Below are 23,630 nucleotides of genomic sequence, written 5' to 3'. Positions count from 1 at the left end.
CTCCCAGTGTCAGGATGCAGGCAGGGGACCAAGACAACAGTGTTACTGCCAGGCCGGCAGATCAACCTGCAGCAGAACAATCCAGCCTGCTGCTACAGCCACCTCAAACAATTCACACACCATGTTCACTCAGAAAGTGTGAACAATAACATTACAAAGAAGTAGCACACACACACACACACACACACACACACACACACACACACACACACACACACATATACATGCAGTAAAAGAAAATCTTGTCAGCTTTTGTGAGGATTTATGGGTGTAGTTGTGTCAATCAGCTGAAATAATAATCTGAAATGGTAAATGGTGAGTCCTGGTTGTTCATTTACCAGAAAATCTCTTCTCCCCGTGCAGGTGTACGTGCTGTTTCCAGCTTTTTAAAGATTATTAAAGGTCATTATTACCTTTCTCCTCTGGCATTGTCACTCTGCTGTTCCAGAGTTGGTTTTATATAAAAATCCTTTCGTGATAAGAACTAGTGACAATATCCAAACAATTTTTCAGAGCTGATGGTGTTGCGACTCATTCTCTGCTCACTCGTCCTCTGTAGCTTGGGAGTAATGATAAATGAGAGCGCAGAGTGAATGCTCTCTCTGTCACTATCTGTGGAATGAGCAGTTGGTCATGTGACTCCTCTCTCTCTCGCTGTCTGTCTCTCTCTCTTTCTCACTGAGGTATTCCATCTATCTGTTATATATAGAAACATGGAACTCAAAGAGAATAACACCTCCTCTCAGTGATCTTTTACTTGGTGTGTACCAGTCCTCCCAGTACTCAACTTTGACAGCCCACTGATAACCACATATGGTCCAAAGATAAGATACAGTGAATCTGACAATAAGAAGAATTACAGGCAGTTGGTCCTAAGAGAAAATGAACATCCATAAAGAACTTTAAAGGTGAACTTTGTAGGTTACACAACAAGAACAATGCTGGATTAGGCCAATGAAAACAATTGAAAAATGAAAACTGAAAAATGAAAACTATTGAAATATAAGTGTCAAGCAGGAGACACAAACCTAATAAACAACACTCCATTTATAGTGGGAAAGTACAGGAGAGAAGTGGCTGACATTGGGGCTACCGCATTTAGTCTGTAATCGATTACATCGTGCTACAAATGCATCAACATCAATATTTTAAATCGATGCGTATCATTCAGTGTAACATTTCCAGTTGGTGAAGTATAAGTTTGTTTTTTTCTTGAGTATCGGTACAGAAATGCAGTTAAAAAAGCCATAGGGTGTCAGCCTTTCACTCTCTCTCTGTCTGTCATACACAAGACTGCAGGTCATGTCAATCAGCGTGCATACCGGTGGTTGGTGGAGTGAGTGTGTGTGTGTGTGTGTGTGTGTGTGTGGGGGGGGGGGGGGGGGCAGTCTTGGTGTCTAAAAAGTAACAAACCAGAAGTTTGGTTGTTGTTGTCTGTGAGTTAAAAAGCGATCGTTGTATTAGGCTTTGTGAAGTTTAATAAAACGTCAACTCCAAAGATAAACCCTGTCTCAGACACTTCTGTGGAGCACTACAATACAGTGGTTTGAATCCTGTTTGCAAGTACACTAAAAATTGTTCAGGCGTGGGAGAACCCTATTTATGTCTAGAGAGCTTATAGTGCTAATAGTGTTTTAGTTTTGTTTCTAGATTTAAGATATAGATGTGTATCTTTTTTATAATATCTAAGGGACTATATCTTTCTAGGTCAGTGCCATGTGAGAAACACCATTTTGTTTCTTTTGAAGGCAAACACGGTGTAAAATAACAAATAAAGGAATCTTAGCTCAGTCTTAGGTGCTGATTGTGTCAGCCTGCCTCTAATTGTGGAACACCAGGATGATATGCGGAACTGCATTTTTGTTGGGTGTGTGCATTAACAAACATCTTAACCTTGGGTCATTTTTATGATGGCGTTGCAGAGTTTCTGATTAAAAACGGTTAAAGTCTTTTGTGCAGTGAACCATAAAATATAAAGCTTAAGCATTGATCTGCCAGGGATATAAGTGTGAACTTCAAGAGAATTCATAGATGCGGTTTCGTGCAGGGATGCACGGTGGTGCAGTGGTTAGCACTGTCACCTCACAGCAAGAAAGTTCCAGGTTTGAGCCCCGGCTCGAGCACAGGATCTTTCTGTGCGGAGTTTGCATGTTCTCCCTGTGCCTGCGTGGGTCGTCTCTGGGTACTCCCCCAGCCCAAAGACATGCAAATGGGGACTAGGCTGACTGGATACTCTAAATTGAACATAGGTATGACTGTGAGTGTGAATGGTTGTGTGTCTGTATGTTGGCCCTGCGATGGACTGGCAGCCCGTCCAGGGTGAACCCCGCCTCTCGCCAAAAGGCTGCTGGGATAGGCTCCAGCCCCCTCGCGACCCTTAATAGGATGAGCGGTAGAAAATGGATGGATGGGTTTCATGCATCTCTGCAAGACATCAAAGCAAACAAGAGCTCTTTCAAGTGGAGTCCATTATAAAGTAATGATTCTCTCTGAGGCAGCCCCGTGTTAAGTACTTTATTAGACCCGAATCAGAATCAGATTTAGGATGAGACCTCGCCAGCAGCGTGTCACATATATCAATATTGTGGAGCACAATAATATGAAACACTCCTGCCTGAGACTGCTAAACAGATGCAGCAGACTGGAAATATTGCACAACAGGCCAACAAATCATATCATTTCTGTCAGCGATGCTGTCAGGTAGTCATCTGCAAATTTTCCACGGTTGCCTCCCACGATCTTGAGGCGGCGGATCCAAACACATCCAAATTAATTTTTCATTCCCCTTAAACTGGGGATGTGACAATTTTTGGACTGAATGGCCAACTGTGAAACGGTCAACAGTCAAGGTCGAAAAATTGCATGCCTGTCTTGTAAGGTCTTATTCCTGAATCAGTTGCCTCCAAACATCGCTTTAAGTGCAGTAACCTTGCCTTCAAAATAAAAGCAAGAAACTTTTTTTTTTAAACTGGCTTGTCAGTGCTGGCTTTGAGAGTCTTATTCTGAAAAATTCAGACTAGTGAATATGTTGCTATGTTTTTGTTGGTTAAGCAAACATCTCACACACACACTTGCACATTATTGCATTGAATATCCTGTTCTTCCTACTCATTTGCTCATAACTCTCCCATCACCTCTGATCATGCATATCAGTACGAAGGACCAGTATCAATAAGCTAGAAAATTATAGATTTTCAGTTTTTCAGGAATTAATGTTGATATCTTAAAAACTGAAAATCAATCATTTTCTAGTTTATTGAGGCCTCACCATTATCGGCAGGCACTACCGCATGCTTCCTTCTGCACGTGGAGTCCTTTAACCTGACGGCGAGGAGTTTCAGCAGGGAGATGTGGGAGGATCATGCCATTCCCCCCAGTTCCGCTCCCACCCTGAAAAGACTGACCAGAGGAGGAAGTAGTGCTGTGACCGGCACACATACCCATGACCGGTTGTGTCAGGCGCCCAAACAATCAAGTTGGGTGGTGCATACCTCTGACATCACTAAATTTAATTACTCTTTTCTCTTAATTATGACTCATGATTATTTCCCCCTTTAGTCTTGACTCACTGCTGTGAGGGATGACATAATTCTGAGCTTTGTGGGAGAAAAAATCATTTCCATGGACTCTCACCACAACTCTCCAACTTCCACTGCCTGCTTCCACGTAACACGAGTGTTTTGATCAAGACTTATGCTCAAGGTGACTTCATATTGAGCGGCTGCATGTTTGTAAGTATTTCTGGACTAGCTTTAACGGTCAGCATCGATCAAAGTTGAGATGTAATCAATATCCAGGGAGCAGCAATGCTTGGCTGTAGAGATTCAATCAGACCGACAACTTCCTAATCCCTCCAAAGCAAGACAGCTGTTATTATGTCACAAAAATTAAACTTTTGTATGGGTCCTTTCCAACTGAATTGGGAGTCATGCCTGAACTGATCATGGGGAAATTTAAAAAAAAAAAAAAATCGCCACTCAAATAGTTTAAAAAAAAGGGGGGTGGGTTCAAGTTTTGGCTGCAAAACCTTGAATGGGTGAAGAGAGACTGAAAGATGCAGCGAGTGTTGAGTTACATCATACTGAAAAACCTTGGAAGCTTGAAGTTCATCAGGAAGAAAAAGTCACAATATTTCTGCAGCCATTGAGTCATCTGTCCCAAACCTTAAGGTCAAGGAAACGTTAACCAGCATTTATTTTTGTATTTCTTTGCAATAATTTGGCAATTAACTAAAGTGCTGACTGAATAAAAAAAGATGCAATGACTTGATTTGAGTCGTGTGAGCTTCATGAGAAACTCCCCGACACACTCTTCGGCTGCGTGATTTGACTGAACAATGAGGCCATTCTTCATAGAAGAGCTGGCGCAGGGTCACGGCAGGGTAATGGTAATGATCTTGGACCTTCTCCATCATCAGGGGCCCCGTCAAAACAATGGCCACTTCCACACTGGTGAAGTTAACTGGGCAGATTCATCGAGTGCTGAGCCAAGCATTCAGAAGATGCCTCAACCAGATGACGTGAGTGGCTCAGCTCTGCCTTAATGATGCACTCAGTGACTACTTATGAGCATCTACTGTAGTATTAGCCATGCAAGCAGCAAGGTGATAGAGCTGGACCTGCTGATCCACAATGAAATATCTCAATTTACATTCAAATGTAATTAAATTCTCAACAAATATTAAAAAGGGGCTGTAAATGAATATTTTAAAATTAAATGTACTTTTTAAATGCTATTTTTATTAATATTTTGCATATTACAAGAACAATGAAACAGACATGCATAAAAAAACAAACAAACAAAGAAAATAAAGATAAAGGACAAAAGGACGGCAAATGGAAGGAAAATAATGAATTACACTGCTGCATCACTAGCATAACAGCACAGGTCAGTTACTCAATAAGAAAGGTGCAAAGAACACCATGCATTTTGTTGCTGGTCAGGTACAATGTTACTTTGAGCAAGGTGATTTAGAAACGGCTGCCATATTTCAAAGAATTTTTCAAGATTGCCTATCATGCTATTTCGAATCTTCTCCATATACAATATATGAGCGAGATCAGATAACCAAGTCTTAAACTGAGGCACAGTATCTGACTTCCAGAGCATTAAAATTCCAGTCTCGAGTTTCCTGTTGTGTTGTGAAGTCAATCTTCCTGTGCTTCTCCCTGTGATTACATCATGTGTCTCACCTGGGTGATTGCACCACGTGTGCCTCGTTTTTCCTTGTGTATTTAATCTCCGTGTTTCCCTTTGTCCACGTCGGGTCATTGTCAAGAGTGTAGTATGTCTGAGTTTTGTGTCAGTTCTTATGAGTGTAAGTTGTCTTCAATATCATGCCACATGTCATTGTCCTGTCCTGGCGGGCATCACTTCTGTGTCAGCGGACGCCGCTCCTGCGTTGCTGTCTAGGGTCCTGGCTGGTGCCGTTCCTGTCCCAGCGCTGAGGGTCCTTGCGGATATTACTCCTCTCCCGGTGGCTGACACTCCCATTCTGATGCCGAGGGTCCTGGCTGGCGCCATTCCTGTCCCAGTGCCGAGGGTCCCAGCGGGCATCAATCCTGTCCCAGCGGCTGCCACTCCTGCTTCACTGCCAAGGGTCCTGGCTGGCGCCACTCCTGTCCCGGCGCAGAGGGTCCTGATGGGTGCTACTCCTACTTCACCACTGAGGGTCCTGGTTGGCACCAATCCTGTCCTGGCGCAGAGGGTCCTGGTGGGTGCCACTCCTGTTCAGAGAGTCCAGGCAGATGTCTCTCATGCCCCTGTTGCTCTTCAAGGCACCTTGGGCCTCCCCCCAGACTTGTGCTCTACTCGGCCCCCTGGCTGCCCCCAGACTTCCTGTGGTCTATGTGGCCACCAGGCTGCCCCCCAGACTTCCCGTGGTCTACACAGCCCCCAGGCCGCCCCACAGACTCTCTGTGCCTCGATGCTCGGCCCCTGGGCAGCCCCCCAGACACTGTGTCTCGTTGCTCGGCCTCCAGGCCAACCCCCCCCAGACTCACCGTGCCTCGTTGCTCGGTCCCCGGGCTGCCCCCCAGACTCTGTGTCTGGCTGCTCGGCCCCTAGGCCTTAAAGTAATATTTTGGTTGGTTCCTCTTGTGTCGCCTTGCCCTGTCCCGCCTCCTAGCCTCCCTCCATCGGCCCTGGTCTTTGTTTTGTTGCGGCCCCTGTCACGATCCCAGTCTCGTGTTTCCTGTTGTCCGCGAGCCTCCAGTTTCTAGTCTCCAGTCACGAGCCTCCAGTCTTGAGCCTCCAGTCTCGAGCCTCCAGTCCCCTGTCTCAAACCTCAAGCCTCAGTGTCCTGTTTCCCCCTCGTCCACCACCACCACCGCACCAGTCTCATTATTAATAAACACCCCTTTTGTGAACTCTCCCAGTCATAGCAGTGTGGAGTCTGCATGTTCTCCCTGTGCCTGCGTGGCTTCTCTCAGGGTACTCTGGCTTCCTCCCACAGTCCAAAGGTAAATAGGGACTAGGCTAATTGGATAATCTAAATTGACCGTAAGCGTGGCTGTGAGTGTGAATGGTTGTCTGTCTATATGTGTTGTCCCTGCAATGGACTGGTGACCCATCCAGGGTGAACTCTTGCCCAAAGGCTGCTGGGATAGACTCCAGCCCCCCTGTGACCCTGAACAGGATAAGCAGTAGAAAATGGATAGATGGGAATTTTTGAAAGCCCTTGCAATTGCACTGTGTTTAGTGCTGATTATAACAGAAAGCGTTCAGCTGTTAAAGGTTGGTTGAGAAGCCCCCATTAACGCTCCTAGCTGGCCAGAGTAGGCCGTCACTACTGCATCAACTGCAGCTGGCTAACAAATGAGCAGCTGCTGAAGAGGAGAAGAAAAGATGGAGGACGCATGCTGCCTCTAGACATCCCCCGTCATCAGGGCTTACCCTGCCCTAATCCCCCTTTTCAGCAAGAAGCCAAACAGGAGCATGCAGTGAAGTCAAGCCTACATCGAAACATAATGTGAGCATGTTAGCAGACGATATGGGCTTACAGAGCAACTAACATAGACCTTTAATCCTTTTACCTCATTTCATCCCTCACATTCCAACCTTCTTTGTCCCTCTATACTTCCTTCCCCCTGGTCTGAAGTTTTGACAGATCATATCTGTAACATCAGCTACAGAAATGACTCAGTTGACAGTGTCTGGGGAACAGCGAAGCACAGAGACGCTTGCCGTGTGACTCAGCATCAGGCAAAGTGTGTGTGCGTGTGTATGTGTGTTAGAGAGTAAAAGACACAGAATTTACATTGCAAATCATCCACCACCGGAGCTGCCAAATGTTGACTACAGTAAATCCAAAACAAAATGACGAGATTTACTGTTGTAGGATTCCTCTGAGAGGCGCCGCATGGCTCGGAGGTGGAGTGGCCGTCTAGCAACCAAAGGTTTGCTGGTTTGATCCACTTCCCCCGGTGACCATATTGAAGTGCGCTAAGACCCTATTTTCTCCTGATGGCCCTGCGACGGACTGGTGACCCATCTAGGGTCTCGTCGATGTCAGCTGGGATAAGTTCCAGCCCCACTTCACCATCACCTGGTTCCCTCTAGCTAAAAGAATAGTTGATCTTTCAACATTGCTGTTGCTTTTCTCTTGATGACTTTTCTCTAGTTTTTGTCAGCTATAATTCTGTTCTCATGCTAAACCTGCTCCAAAACTTTTTCACTTGAGTTTATTTCCTCAAGACTCACGTTTGCACTCTTGACCTCATCGTTCACTTCCTGCTCTGAGAAACAGGTTATCAAGCAGCCTAACATCAGACCACCCAGCAGTGCAAAAGTCAAGACGGGGCTTCATTTCAAAGGTTCAGATGACCACATCCCACCAGGGAATAGTTCTGAGAGAGATAACAAAACCCAAAATCCCACAGAGGGATAACCATGAATACTGATGTGGGTCTCTCTCTCTCTCTCTCTCTCTCTCTCTCTCTCTCTCTCTCTCTCATTCCTCCTGTCTGTATCTGTGTGTGTGTGTGTGTGTGTGTGTGTGTGTGTGTGCGTGCAATATTGACCTCAATCCAACTTCTAAATCTGAGTGTAAGTGGAAAAAACTTCAATCAAACTTTTAATACACTTTAAAAAACTTGTGAAAACAGTCCACTGTCTGCAAAACCTAATTGTAGAAAATATACAAAATGTTATTGTATAGTATATGCAATGTAATATCTAAACCCTCTTTTAAGTATTATTTTGAGGGTCAAATCAAAAATGTTCATTGTAACTAGTAGAACACACATTTTAATATATTGAACTACATTTGAAGTAAAAACATTTGAAAGTGTACTCATCCGTGAATTACCTGATAAATGCAGGATTTAACCGTTTGATTCAATACCTGGGGCCTCATGTATCAATACTTGCATGGATCTCATACTAAAAAACTGCGGTCGCAAGAATAGAGAGAGCTGCGTACGCACAAAAAACAATCCGGATGTATCAATACGTGCAAGCGCCGGAATCCACTCACGTTTCCTTGATACATCCCAATCAGCGTGGAATTGAGCGCAGATGTCGGAGCGACTGGGCCCGCCCCCGTTACGCCCACCTATAAATACGCAAATTCCTTTAAATTGGGTCTCCACTGTCCGCGCTCGCAAAACAAAGTCAAAGAAAAAGAGGTTCACGGCGTGGAGCTGGAGGTGCTGGTCGGGGAGGTGGAGGAGAGACAGCAGATTCTGTTTGGCAGCCTGTCCAGTGGTGTCAGTATAAACAATAAACGTTGTGAGTGGGATAAGGTGTGTGAGAGGGTGAACGAGGTGGTTTCAGAGCAACGCACCCCTGCGAGCTGAAAAAAAAGTGAGCAGACCTGTTATTGGCTAAAGTTCCCTTCTAATCACCAGTGTTGTTTATCATCATGTTCATACATCTTAACCTCTTCTAATGACGGAAAGAACGAGTCGCTGTGCGTGTTTTATGACGATGGTGTAAAAGTGTTGGCTCCTCCTTTACTGAATGATCAAAGAGATATAAAGCACAGTTTTCCTCACTAAACCTGCGTGAGCATCACTACGTCATCAGCTTGCACCACTGCTAGCGCTCTGAAAGATTTCCTCTCTGTTTCTAATGCATGTCTGCAATTCTAACTTCCTAAACAATGCAAGCTAAACGTAGGACTAAATTCAACACTGCGCATCACTAAATGAACAACTACAATATTCAATTGGCTTAAATCTAAATTTAAAAAACAATATGGAAAATGGCACTAGGGCCTCAAGGTGGAGGTCAAGCGGCAGACAGCTGCCCTCCGGAGGAGTGTGGGCCAGACAGGTGGGGGTCAGGGAGAGGGGTATCTGACAGAATTTGAGCAGCAGGTGGCGGCAGTCATAGGCAGCATCTCTGTGGGGGGGATTGTTGCCGCCACCCATGACTTCGAGAGCTTGGAGGGTAAGTGGCAACTCCATTTCTTACGCAACATTTCCACATGCTTTGCCACAGATGTAAAGACAACAAATACACAGACTCAGACATTTAAATAAACCAATATGTTTAATAGATATTGATCCATCAGACATGCCGCCGACGTGCAGCACCCCCATCGGCTCCCGCGCCAGCCCGTCCGCCGGCTTAGAGTCATCCGCCAGGACCAGCGGCATTCGGCCAGCCCGTCCCCAGCACAAACACCAGGCCGACAAGCGGTGGACGGTCCTCCAGCCCACCCGGACCCAGCAGCGCATCCTCCGGCCCACACGGATCCAGTGGGAGGGTCCTCACACAGGCGGTCCTGCAGTCAGGAGGACATTAGGGGAATAACGGGGTCAATGAGCGGCTCCACCGCCTGATAAATTTTTTGGAAAATTTCGTGGACAACATAAATTAATCTGGCTTCATGCTGAATCATGTAATCGCTTCTTACCCATTCACATTGTGGAAATGAAATTCTGCTGTGCGAGGACGGCTGCCTGGCCGGGATCGGCGTCCATCCCTCCAGCCTCTGGCATTGATGATCTGCACATTGATGGAGTGGAAACCCTTACGATGAACGTAAGCGTATTCCTCATGGGACGGTGCTTTTATGGCAACATGAGCACAGTCAATGGCTCCGATCACATTAGAGAATCCGGCTATTGCTGCCAATTGCGCTTTAATATTGGCTGGTTCAACCGCACTGTAAGGGAATTTAATGTACCTGCGGGAGAGGCGGATGATCAGGTCCACCACCCATGGCATGGCCCGGTCGACTGGCTCACCCCGGAATGGTCCACTATCTCCCGCTGGAAAGAGCCAGTAGCCAAGAAGCCAAGCGTGCTCAGCACCAGTGTCGGCACTGGCACAGCTTGGCTCCTGGCGGTTCTGAGCTGGGGCACGGGTCGCAGCTCCTCACAAATTTGCAGGAGGATGGCCCGCGGTAGCCTGAACCGGCTCATCAGCCACTCAGCAGAATTGTGCAGCAGATGCTCCCGCTCCTTGAAATGTCGCTCCTGTCTTATTTCACCATTTGCCCCGTCCTCCAACAGTGCAAGTTCTGCCATTTTTGAAAGTTGCACATTCAGCACAATCGTGACGGCTCTTTTATAGCTGCTTAAGTAATGCCAGCAGGTGTTTGGGTTTGTGTTGATGGCTTTTTTGTGCCCGATGTATGTCCATCCATCCATGTTCTTCCGCTTATTCCTATTAAGGGTCGCGGGGGGGCTGGAGCCTATCCCAGCATCAACGGGCGACCCTGGACAGGTCGCCAGTCCATCGCAGGGCAAACATTCATAGACAAACAACCATTCACACTCACATTCATACCTACAGTCAATTTAAAGTATTCAATCAGCCTAGTCCCCAATTGCATGTCTTTGGATGGTGGGAAGAAGCCGGAGTACCGGAGAGAACGCACGCAGGCATGGGGACTCCACACGGAAAGATTCCATGCCCAAGCCAGGACTCGAACCTGGAACCTTCTTGCTGTGAGGCCACAGTGCTAACCACTGCACCACCGTGCAGCCCCCGATGTATGTGTGGTTGTCAAATAATGTCAGTTACCAAACACCGCCATGGGGTGTCGACAACGGACCAAAGTGCAGTTAAGGCAAGAATCGGCTTTCCGCCAACTTCTACGGCACCTCTGGAGTTGGCGTGAAACAGCGCAAGAATCGATGAACTTTTCGTGTTGATACAGCACCGATCCTTGCGTACGCAAATTTTTCTTGCGTAAACCGCTTTGATACATGAGGCCCCAGGTTGTGTGACTGAATTGATATTCATAAGTCTAGGAGCGACAAGTCTGGTTGAAAAAAGATGTCTGTTTATCTTAACACTTTGACCAGAGGGTCCGTTCAAGAGATGTGTACTTTTTCTTTTTCACCTTTAGCCACTCACTGAAGTGTCTTAAAAGTCCTTTAAAACACATTTACATTCGTTCATTTCTGGTGCAGTGCAAGCTAATGTTAGTATGCCATAAGCTAGCCGGTTCGTGCATGTGTCTCCACAACTCCTCAGTGAACATTTACACTGATATCACTACACAAAGTACATAAAGTACACTTCACTAAGAATGTTTACTTAATAAAATGAACTTGAAGCATGCTTGTTTTTATAAGCATGGCTGAATGTTAGAGAAGGTGAAGTCCATAGTGTGAAACTGAATTGAGATCAGTGCTTCAGGGGAAAAAAAACAAAAAATTTTCCAATAATGTTGGAACACGAGTAAACGCTTGGAGGAACCAGTCATGCTGCAGCAGCCAATCACATCAGATAAGAGACAGACAGAAACTTGAGGTACGATTTAACCATGTAGCATTATCCTCCATGACACCTTTTCTTGAGCTGTACAACTTCATGGCTTTATACTGTAGTGATTTCTGTTTAGAGAGAGTCACACTACAGATATCACACCAACGTACCACAATCGCACAACCACCCAGCGTCTGGTTCGAAATGTGTTTTTGACATTTACTCTCCTTCATCTTTTTTCCTCTATCTCAACCACTTTCCCCTTTTCATCATCTTCCCAATCTCACCGACTCCATCTCATTCCTCCATATTGTCTTGTCCTCCTGCAGTGTAGAAGATGAAGAGCTGATAACTTATCTTTGCTTTCAGGCAGTCATCGCTGTCACTTATCACCAACCATCAAGACATAAACGCCTCTTCTAGAGAAGTAAAAGTAATTATGTTCTTCAATCGAGGCACTTTCAGAAATAAACACAAGTTAAACCAGAAATAAATCATAACTAGCTACATAACTGAATGCAGGGTTTCCCATATTTATTTGTGGCAAGCTGCCACAAATAAAGACATTGTCTCCAACAAATTGATTTTCCATTTCATTTCTATTTAATGCACTGTCAGTGAATAGCATGATGTTATGTACTCCAATACGGTGGATGGGGATGTGACTTCTGGTCTGTCAGAAAAACATCTACCAGCCCAAAGACAACAGGTAGAAAGCAATTACACTATTACCTATTACAAAGCATCAGTCCTTGTAGTTATACAAGTTTAGTTTTCTATTTATATCTATCAATATTTTGCACTGTCTCTGTTTAAACGAATAAATTACACATAAAAAAAAAACAAAGAACAATAGGAAGGTGTCAGAACTTTCTCTGCAGAAGAGACAGCTGGGCTGTTCCTGTTCTTTAAGATGGAGGATAAAAGTAACCTTCAGAGCTAAACTTTGGGGAATAAGTTAGAAAACACAGAAAATTAATGTGTGTGTGTGTTTACAATAAGTTTGGAACAGCAGCTCAACATGAGAAAGGTCATTCACCCAGCTGCATTCTCAAAGACAAAACCGCTTTATCGTAGCGCCGCTAACGGCACAAACTAATCAAAGTTAGCTAACTGCTACGCTCATGTTTAGCTGCCAGTGCAAGTTAATGGACAAAGCCTTTAGGGTGACTGAATAGTCTCATAGCAGAAGTAGTTAGGGAGAATGAAAAAAGGGCTCATCCTGACATTTTACTGACTGAGTGTATTTTACATTGTGACATATTCAGGAGCAGTTCTGAAAAATCCTACTGACTCTACAGCTAGAAAAATAAATGCTAACAATGTTAATATCAAAATGTAACTAAGTCAACATAAATGGGGTCTGAATGTTGTGTTACTGTGGGAAACACTGGGATTCATGGATTTGCTGTTTCCTGCCCTGCCCTGCCCTATCCTGCCCACACCACATAGTGCAGTAGTTTGTTTATATGTTCAAGACAAAGGACCTGACAATATTACTGCTAGTCTGATTGTATTATCCTGACACTAACTCATTAGTCATTAAAATCAGAGAGGTTTGCTTTGTATCCCCAAAAGGGAAGCCAGTCCTGACAATGTGATTTTGTAAACGGATTTTTATACCTGGTACACACACATGCAGACACACAAATGCAGACACACAAACACACATGCACGAACACAAATGCAAACACACATGCACACGCTCAGGAGAGAGCAATTTGATAAATAATTCATCCAAGCTCATTGATCTTTTCCTTCTCTCTGGTTCTCTCCATGCAGCAGTTATCCAATCCAAGATCAAAGTGTCTGTTCACTCTCAACGTATCCCATAATGCATTTCAGTAACTGTCTATTCATCTATCCATCTGAGCAGCGGCAGCATCTGAATTGATGTGATGACTTGAGACAAATTTCTCTCATGCCATCCGGAAGGAATAATCTCCACGTACCATTGCTCAGCCAAGCCATCCAGATATTCTCCATGACAACACTGCTGCTTCTCCTAATTCTAACCTTTCAGCAGCTGCTGAAGTCTTTCAGCATTGCTTACAAAGTGACATTTACAGCCATGAAATTTGATAAAGTACCATAATTCCAGTTTTAAAATCATGGTTTATTCTGTCCTGAACTGCCTAACCCTGTTATTTTGACCAGTATCAGACCAAACATCCCTCCAACATGGTCGACAACCCTAAATTGGATGTAATGTAATCATTCCTGACCTCCACCAGGGTCTGTGCAAAATTTCCTGAGAAGAGTGAACACATCATGAGCTGCTGACGTATCTACTTTTGAGTGCATTATGTTTTTGCTTTTGTTGTTGAGGGACGGCAGAAGTTACTGATAACAGTGATGCACACAAGTGTGTCGGGTGTGTTCCATACATTTCGCTGACATGGAGTGACTCTGTTATCCAATTAATGTGTTCCACTTCGAAAGTGACTCTTACTGTGTTGCAGAGCTCCCTCTTAATTCTGATGGCTGCTGCTGCTGCTTTGACACCTAAACATCACAAGCTCTGCATGTTCAACACCGAGGGCACCGTTCTGCTGCATACTAGAGTGATGACGCCTCTGGATATGACGGAAAACTCCACATGAAAAACACTGCAGTTTGACTGTTTGCTGCAGCAACAACTACACTCTAATCAAGTTAGAGAATTGCATTTATTGTGGGCCATCAAGTTCAATCCAGCAATGGTTAGGGTTGCGTAATTTGCTTATTGCTAACAAAAAAAGTTTTTCTTTTTGTTGTGTGGAAGTGGTTTGGTTTTAAAAAGTCAGATATGGACCAAAAAAAAAAAAAAGAATTGCGAAGTGTTTAGGAAATTGTGACTGGTCGCCACAACACCGCTAAGCCTTCAGCACCTCTGCAAGAAACTATCAAACAAAAAATATATGTCATATAAGTACAGTTATGTTATTTTTTTTAAATTACATTTATTTACTTTAATTTAATAAGTTTAAATAATTTTGTTTGCAGAAGAAGTCTAAAATTATGATATGACCTAGTATTAGGATATGAGTTTTTGGTCACATCGCACAGTCATAGCAATGACGCTTGGAAAGCTGAGATATTCAATGTTAGACTAAACAACATGCCATTCCTGCCTCCTTCAAAGACTCATGTTAAAAAGCAGGCTGCAGGGAAATGTCACAGGCCCACACCACATTGCAGCCTTAATTACTACTGTGTGGAGTGTGTGTGTGTGTGTGTGTGTGTGGGTGTGTGGACCCAGTGCAGGGGCTTAGCATCAGTGAGCTCAGCGAGTATTTATCCCAGCCAGAGGAGATGACAACACTCTGGACCTGCCCACCAGTACTGAGAGACAGACATCAGGAATACAACACACACATTCACTTGAAAGTGAGTTGAGCCTGATTTTAACTGCTGAAATCCAGGGAGCAGGTCTGAATCGATAAGTTGACTGATAAAGATGTGGGGATCAATATGTATTAGTGGTGTCAAGTACACACATTCTACTGAATCTATATCAAAACAACGTTTGGTTAAGTGAGTGTTCGAATCTAGGATTGATGACATCATATTTCCTTCCTATGTATGACTTCAAAAAATAATGATAAACACATGGAGCAAATAGCCTGACCCCCCCAAACACACACACACTGACTATGTCATCATGCATTATGCATCGACACACTTGAGGAAATGCACCGTTGTCTTCCCTGCTTGCACCCTCTCTTTGAATCTTGCAGCACTTCCAGGAGTACAACCTGCACTCAAGCAAACACAAGAGTGTCATCAGTCCTGATACACACACACACACACACACACACACACACACACACACACACACACACACACACACACACACACACACACAGTGACAGACAGACAAACAGTTGTTCAGCCCAAAGCTGCTTATTGCTGCAGCACACGAATGACTCATTCTTTTACAGCACAAACGTTCCTGATGGTGTCACACATGACAGAAGAGTGCTCACCAGCACACATGAACTACCTTAGCCATCATCCTTTTCATTTAAATCTGGTGAGAAGGAAGCAGAGGCCTCGGTCTGCTCCTAACTCTTGTTTGTGACCTTTGAATTTGGATGAGCTGATGTAATCACGCTGACTTTTGGGGCCGGTAGTGATATTAGGGAGTAAAAAACAATGCTGATACAATTCTACAATTCTACAATTTCATTTAGCAGACGCTTTTGTCAAAAGCGACGTACAACACAAGCAAGAATTCAGACTTAAGGAAAAACCCATAGTAGCGCAAAAGTGCTACAGTTGTGATTTGGTCACAGGTACTGCCATCTAGTGGCAGAAGAAGTGTCACCCCCCCCCTTTTTTTTTTTGACAAACATACAACATCACACAACACAGTTGGTGCTACATAGTCACTAAGTGCTGGGTCTTGGACCCTCTGACTTATTCTACCCCACAGGACAAAGAATCAGGTTCAGTGCCTCGGTGCTCTCTGAACAATTGAGTCTTCAATTGTTTCTTAAAAGTAGAAAGGGACTCAGCAGAACGCACAGAGTTCGGTAGTTCGTTCCACCATTTGGGAACAACAGAAGAGAAGAGTCTGGCTAGAGATTTGGAGCAGCGCTGGGCTGGAAGCACCAGGCGTCTTTGGCATGCAGAGCGTAGTGGGCGAGAAGGAGAGTAGACCTGGATCAGGGATTCCAGGTAGGCTGGAGCCGTTCTTGTGATTGTTTTGCAAGCCAAGAGAAGTGCCTTGAATTTGGTCCTGGCTGCCACTGGAAGCCAGTGAAGAGAAACCAGCAGCGGGGTGACATGTGCCCTTTTGGGCTGGTTGAAGACCAGACGTGCTGCTGCATTCTGGATCATCTGCAGAGGCTTGAATGAGCATGCAGGGAGGCCTGCCAGAAGAGAGTTGCAGTAATCAATGCGTGAGATGACAAGAGCCTGAACCAGAATCCGTGTGGTCTGTTGGGTCAGGAAGGGTCTGATCTTCCTGATGTTGTAGAGGGCATAACGGCAAGACCGAGAAACTGAGGCCACGTGAACCTTAAAGGTCAGCTGGTCATCAATCATGACACCCAGGTTTCTGGCTGAGTTTGTGGGCGCAAGTAGGCTTGAGTCAAGTTGGACACTGACCTGAGGCTGAACAGATGGACAAGCTGGAAAGACCATGAGTTCAGTCTTAGACAGATTCAGTTGAAGGTGGCGTTCCTTCATCCATGTGGAGATATCAGCCAGACACACTCATATATGATCTGAGACTGTTCTGTCATCAACTGATAACTGCTTAATCAGCTGATAGTCTTTATGTATATTTATATTTAAAAATATGTTTCAACACTGACTAAGATGTGTGCTGAGGCACAACATTCGACTGTTTTCAGGGGCAATAGCACAATAATGTCAGTACATTATTGATATCAGCATATTGGTATTGCTCCGATGGCCAATATTAAAATCTGCCCTGGAAATTAAATTTTTTTTCTTAACTTCTGCTTCTTGTTGCTTACAATTGAGCAGCAAAGAGTAATGTGCTTTTCCCAATTTCTAAAAAATATTACTCTTTCAGAGCAGCACGGTGATGCAGTGGTTTGCATTGTCGCCTCACAGCCGGTTCCGGGTTTGAGCCTTAGCTCAGGGACAGGATCTTTCTGTGTGGAGTTCTCTCCAGATACTCTGGCTTCCTCCCACAGTCCAAAGACATGCAGAGGGGTCTAGGCTAATTGGATACTTTATATTGACAGTAGGTGTGGCTGTGAATGGTTGTTTGTCTGTATGTATTGGTGATGGACAGGCGACCCGTCCAGGGTGTACCCCGCCTCTCCCCTGAAAGCTGCTGGAAAATCGCTAATATTGGCAGATTAATCACTAATGTAGACAGATAAATCACTAATATCGGCAGATGAATCGTTATTTCAAGATTACTCATTAAAATTGGTTGATCAATCACTTATATTGGCAGATAAATTCTTATTATCACAAGATAAATTGTGAACATCTGCTAAGTAATCACAAATATTAGCATATAAATTGCTAATATTGGTCCTAGCTGATATGCGATGCCTGACAGGCTCATATCAGCTATACATAAGGCCAATATTAGCTAATAAACTCCTGACTTTGCACTTGCCAGCTCTGTTGCACAGATGGAGAGAAACAACAACTTGTGAATCTTTCACAAGAAACATGATTTCTTTGTTATTTCCATCATCTGTCCACCTAAAACTGAAAGTAAACAGGAAGTAGACACCTGGAGACGCCATCAACACGTAAACCTGATGTGTTCCTGATACTGACGTTGAGGCGACATTATAGGTACAGTAACGTCTCCATCCACAGTAGGTCAACATCGTTCACTGCAACTAGACAGAGACCTCTTGGGGAAGTATAGATCAAACTTGCTGTCATGTGACATACGGCAGTAATCCCAGCCAGAACTAACAGGCCGAACAGCTATCCCCATTGGCAGTAGGAGATGATTCCCTGAGGTGATGAGGAATCTGTATGCCAGCCATATTCATAAAGTCATAAAGTGAGTTGTTCCCCAGGATCGCCAGTCCTGCCACAGAAGAATGTAAACAGGTGTGTTCATGCTGAGCCTGTTCTCAGACATTTATTTAGCATGCCACACCTGCAGCAAACAATGTCCAAAACAAAACTAGAAAAGTCAAGTCAAGTCAATTTTATTTGATTTGTGTAGCGCCAAATCACAACAAAAGTTACCTCATGACACTTTACAAGTAGAGCAGGTCCAGTACCACACTCCTTCAATGAATTTACACCAACAATTCTCCATCAGCAAGCACATCCTGCAACAGTGGTGACAAAATCTTCCTTTTAACAGACAGGAATGTCAAGCAGACCCAGGCTCAATGGGGACGGCCGTCTGCTTTGACCGGTTGGGGGGAAAGAGAGCAGGAGAGCAGGACAGAGACAAAGACAGATAATGGAGGAAGACAGATATACAGAAGGAAAGAGAGGGACAGTGATAAAGAGAGAGAGAGAAAGGAGGAGAGACTGATGGACTGATGGGGACATGAGCAAGTGGCGCTATGGGTTGCCTCCTCCAGCAGCACCCGGGATCTGGGATGCAGGGAGCCCGAAGGCTCCGGAAAAGAAGACGAGTTAGGAGCACACATATGAGTTTGATTTATGTATAACACATATAAGAGGAAAGAGAGGAAGGGAGAGAAGCCCAGTGCATCATGGGAGATCCCCGGCAGTCTAAGCCTTTAGCAGCATATCTAAGGGCCAGCCTAAGCAGCCCAACTATAAGCCTGATCAAAAAGGAAGGTCTTAAGTCTGCTCTTAAAGGTAGAGAGGGTGTCTGCATCCCAGAACAAAACTGGGAGACGGTTCCACAGGAGGGGAGCCTGATAGCTGAAGGCTCTGGCTCCCATTCTACTTTTAGAAACTCTAGGAACCACCAGTAACCCTGCATCCTGGGAGCAAAGGGTTCTAGCTGGATAATAGGGAACTAGGAGCTCTGACAAATATGAAGGTGCCTGACTGTTGAGGACTTTGTATGTTAGAAGAAGAATTTTAAATTCTATTCTGAATCTGATTGGGAGCCAATGCAGAGAAGCCAGTACAGGAGAGACATGGTCTCTTCTACTAGTTCAGGGACTTATTGGTGCAGCCTGATAGAAGGGAATTGCAGTAATCCAGCCTGGAAGTGACAAGGGCATGGACTAGTTTTTCTGCATCCTTTTGAGACAGGATGTGTCTGATCTTAGTGATGTTATGTTAATGAAACAAAGCAGTCCTATAGATTTGCTTAATGTGGGCATTAAAGGACAGATCCTGATCAAAGAGAACTGCTAGGTTCCTTACGGTCGTGCTGGGAGCCAAGGGAATACCTTCCAGGGTACCTATCTCATTAGATAGGGTGTTTCTAAGATGTTTTGGGCCCAGCACAAGAACTTCAGTTTTGTCAAGAGTTTAATAAAAGGAAATTATGGGTCATCCACGTTTTTATTTCCTTTAGACAGGCCTCCAATTTAGTTAGCTGACTTGCTGTAAGCACAGACCCTTGTGAAACACCATAACTGACTGTAGTGGTTCCAGAGGGATTACCGTTAGTGAGTGCAAACTGAGATCAACCTAGTAAATATGACCTGAACCAGTATAGTGCAGTTCCTTTAATGCCAATGACATGTTCCAGTCTCTGTAGGAGGATATGGTGGTTAATGGTATCAAAAGCTGCACTAAGATCTAATAAGACCAGCACAGAGACCAGTCCCTCATCTGATGCCAGTAGGAGGTCATTGGTAACTTTGACTAGTGCTGTTTCTGTGCTATGATGAACCCTGAAACTCCTCTAATAGGCTGTTGCTATGGAGAAGTCACACAGCTGTTGAGCAACTGCTTTCTCCAGAATTTTAGAGAAAAAAGGAAGATTTGATATTGGTCTGTAGTTGGCCCAAACTTCTGGATCCAGGGTTGCTTTTTTGAGAAGGGGTCTGATTACTGCCACTTTAAAGGACTGTGGGACGTAACCAGATAACAGAGACACATTGATCATATCTAAGAGAGAGGTTCTAACGAGGGGTAGAGAGTCTTTAAGCAGCTTAGTTGGGATGGGGTCTAGAAGACAGGTGGATGGTTTAGAGGAGGAAATTATTGAACTGAGCTCATGAAGGCTGATGGGAGAAAAACTATCAAAATGTATGTCTGGTCCAACAGTTGCCTGAGGTTTCTCGGGTCCAACCCTAACCCACAGGAGGAGAAGAATTTTGTCTCTTGTTAGAGAGTAGGTAAGAGAGTAAATAAGCGGCGATAATCAGTGCCTGCCACAGTGACCTTGATTGCTGACTACTAAAAACTTAATCCATGCGTCCCAGTGGATATTTGAGCCAAAATTAAAGATTTCCTCCGATGCGCATCAGAGATGTAAAAGCAGACATCGTGACAGACAACCAAGATCATCCACCAGAGCAGCATCATAGAATCTTCTAACCCTAACCTCACCCTACACTGACCACAACAGTACGGAACTCACACAACTGGCTAATTTGACCATGCAACAAGAGTCTACGCATTTCTGAAAATTCGGAACCTATCCCCAAACCTAACCATTCAGACCCTAAACCTAACCTCTCTCGATCTAATGCCTCAACGTAAACATGCATATCCTATGCCTAGACCTAACCATTTGGACCCTAAACCTAATCTCTCTGGATCTAATGCCGAAACCTAACCATTCAGAACCGCAGAGTCAAAGCCCCGCCCACATTTAGGACCCTAAACCTAACCTCTCTCAATCTAATGCCTCAACCTAAACATTCATATCCTATGCCTAGACCTAACCATTTGGACCCTAAACCTAATCTCTCTGGATCTAATGCCTAAACCTAATTCCCATAATTCCCAACCTAAACCCATTCAGAACCGCAGAGTCAAACATTTAGCCCCGCCCACATTTAGGACCCTAAACCTAACTTCTCTCAGTCTAATACCTAAAGCTAACCATTTGGAACAGCGGAGTCAAACGTTTAGCCCCACCCACATTTAGCCAAACCCATGCATGAAGACAGAGACAATGCATGGGTTGCAAGATAGAAAAATTACAGCTCTCTTACAAGATCACATGACCATCGACCATTGAGTACGAAGCTTCATGGGTTTCATGTTTCTCAAGAAGTAAATAAGACAATAAGTTTTAAGAAGTTTTTGTTGTTGTTATTGGGGGGGTTCAGTTCAAAGAATGACAGGAATGAACAAGGAATTCTTTTGGCCCGTCTGGACCAGATCTTTCTCTATAACATCCCAGACCATTCTGGATCCTATCTTGGATGAGGTCGGATCTACTTCTTTGACACCGAAAACAACAACATACGAGCTGCAGCAATTTTTTTTCCTTGCTGGACTTGGAAGATGTGACCATCACTGTTTACAGTCAGTTACACACACCTACACACAAACACACATCCAGGTATGTACTCTCACACATCCATGCCAACATTCTTCAAGAGGTCATAGGTCAATCTCATCAAGGAAGGTCTTTACAGCAGCGTGATAATGGCTTTCTGGGTCCGCTCATCATTTGAGTCAAAACCATATGCCGCGTTACTGACATCATTAGCCAGCATATAGCTGCAGGGGCCCCAGGGTTTCATGACCATAAATGATAACTCGCTTCATTCATACAACAGGGGGGCAAACTGTTTATCATCGAGGGCCTAAAGTGTAAAAGTGGACTTAAAAAGCATTTAAAGTATATTTTACATTCAGTTACTGTTGTATCGCTTTTTAATAATTCTCCCCTTATAAAGGATTACTAAGCAGTTGGAAGTGGGTAATTATGTGCATTGTAAACACTGCATAAACCATGAATTAACAGTTATAAATGAATTGTAACTTATTTCCTAGCTATATTAAGGTTATACTATTTTATAATGCAACAATTTTATTTATCTAAGTTAAATAGGCTATTAGATCTTGCTACCTAGATGTATTCAAATGAAGCAGTATGGCAGAAAATTGGGAAATAAGTTATCTGAAATAGTTAATTAATGGTTTTAAGAAGAGTTCACATTGCAGTTAATAACTTAAGACTATTTATTAATCCTTCATAAGAGGAGGCTTATTGCAAAGTGGTACCTTGATTTTTATTTATTTATTTAACTGTTTTATCATATATCTAGCTAACCTTATAGGCTAAATTTGGCCAGTGGGACCCACTTGTATAGCGGCTATCACAGAAAACTAGCAATGACAGGAACATCAATTCAGCACCACTCCCAGAGCATGTTGAGCATTAAAAAGTGACTACATTGGCATGTACACGACACACAGCTCGACACGTGTGTTTTAAAGAAGAACCTCAGAATCCTCCTTGAGTGACAGGCCTGCAGCAGCAGACGCCAGTCAGCCTCTTAGCAGCTGGCGACTGTCTGCAGCACAAGCACTAGAGGAGAAAAGAGTCACCAGAGCCACCTAGGGCGTCTAACTGTCCCACATGACGTTGATCACACAGGGCCAATGTGCAGCTGTGTGTCCCTATCAGACAACCACAGGCTTCCTTTGTAACATCGCATGTTTGGGTGCATCCTGCTGCTAATGCTGCCTTACACATCATATAGCAGCATCAGTTACAAGGCATATGTTATTGTTTTAATACAAGGAAATAGAATTCATATGATTGAATTATTGGCACAGCAGTTGAAACAAACTAGAGTAGCATTATTTGAATCATTCCTTAGACTGTAATATAAATGGTTGATGAAGACAAAGTGCAAAAGGGTCCTACCAGTGCTGCTCATGGTGCCAGTCTTCTCCAGTCAGATGCTGCGCTGTAAACAAGTCACATCCACACCAGCAGCCTACACGGAGGATGCGCCGCCGCAGATCGCACACGCCTCTCTTCCAGCCCGCAGGCCAGACGGAGGAGGGATGAACGGAGGGCGCTGGAGAGACTGCTGATTCCTGGTGCGTCCCGGTCCGGGTCTCCTGAGCCACACGCAATGTAGAGACGATGTCCTGGATCCACTGCAGCGCTGCGCTGCCTCTGTACAGCTCATAGGGCAGGTTGGGTGTGGGCGCACAGCGGAGACACGCCATCAGTCAAATCAGAGAGGAACAAAGTAGGGTTCCGGGTGTGGATTTCAAAATAAAAGCACGCCTACAGGTTCGAAAGGATTACATGAACTGACCTGAACCTACCTCACTTTATTGGTTTATAGTCACCGTTTCACCACGTTCTGGAATGCTTCACAGACAGAACTAATCTCTGGAATCAAATTAGGTAAATTAGGAAATGTTTTCACTTACTATATCATTAATTTTCAGATATAAATTTTCTCTGCAATTTAGATTAATTCGTAAATGTTTACACTTAAATTGACAGCTCTAACTAAAATACTCCTGTTTTCTGTCTCAAAGATTTTAACGAATGCTTGTAAGTATTACATGAGCGTTACAACTCAAAATATTTTAACAGGAAAGTTGCAGAATATTCAATTTATTTCCAAGTAATACATGCTAGCACAGACAGCTACATTAGC

At 44.2% G+C, this 23,630-nt stretch overlaps 1 protein-coding gene across 9 annotated transcripts in view; it reads right to left on the bottom strand.

The window, feature by feature from the left end:
- ablim2 (actin binding LIM protein family, member 2) overlaps positions 1 to 23,160 on the bottom strand; it is an 87,692-nt gene extending 64,532 nt beyond the window's left edge. For 3 of the 9 annotated variants that reach the window (XR_015111725.1, XR_015111729.1, XR_015111728.1), the window contains exon 1: positions 414 to 653. Coding sequence is in view for 1 of the 9 variants with exons in the window: in XM_086196828.1 (XP_086052954.1) it covers positions 414 to 429 (16 nt within the window). In the remaining 8 variants the exon portion in view is untranslated. Of the gene's footprint in view, positions 1 to 413; positions 654 to 22,876 lie in introns of those variants that run through there. The other 6 variants (XR_015111726.1, XR_015111730.1, XM_086196828.1 and 3 more) reach the window with 3 other exon arrangements.
- Positions 23,161 to 23,630: the final 470 nt, after the last annotated feature.

The sequence above is a fragment of the Aulostomus chinensis genome, chromosome 24 (genome assembly GCF_037954235.1).
Source record: "Aulostomus chinensis isolate RoL2024-O1b breed Wild chromosome 24, RoL_Achi_v1.0, whole genome shotgun sequence".
Classification (NCBI taxonomy): Eukaryota; Metazoa; Chordata; class Actinopteri; order Syngnathiformes; family Aulostomidae; genus Aulostomus; species Aulostomus chinensis.
The sequence above is the reverse complement of the archived record's forward strand: the minus strand, read 5'-3'. Positions and strand labels throughout refer to the sequence as shown.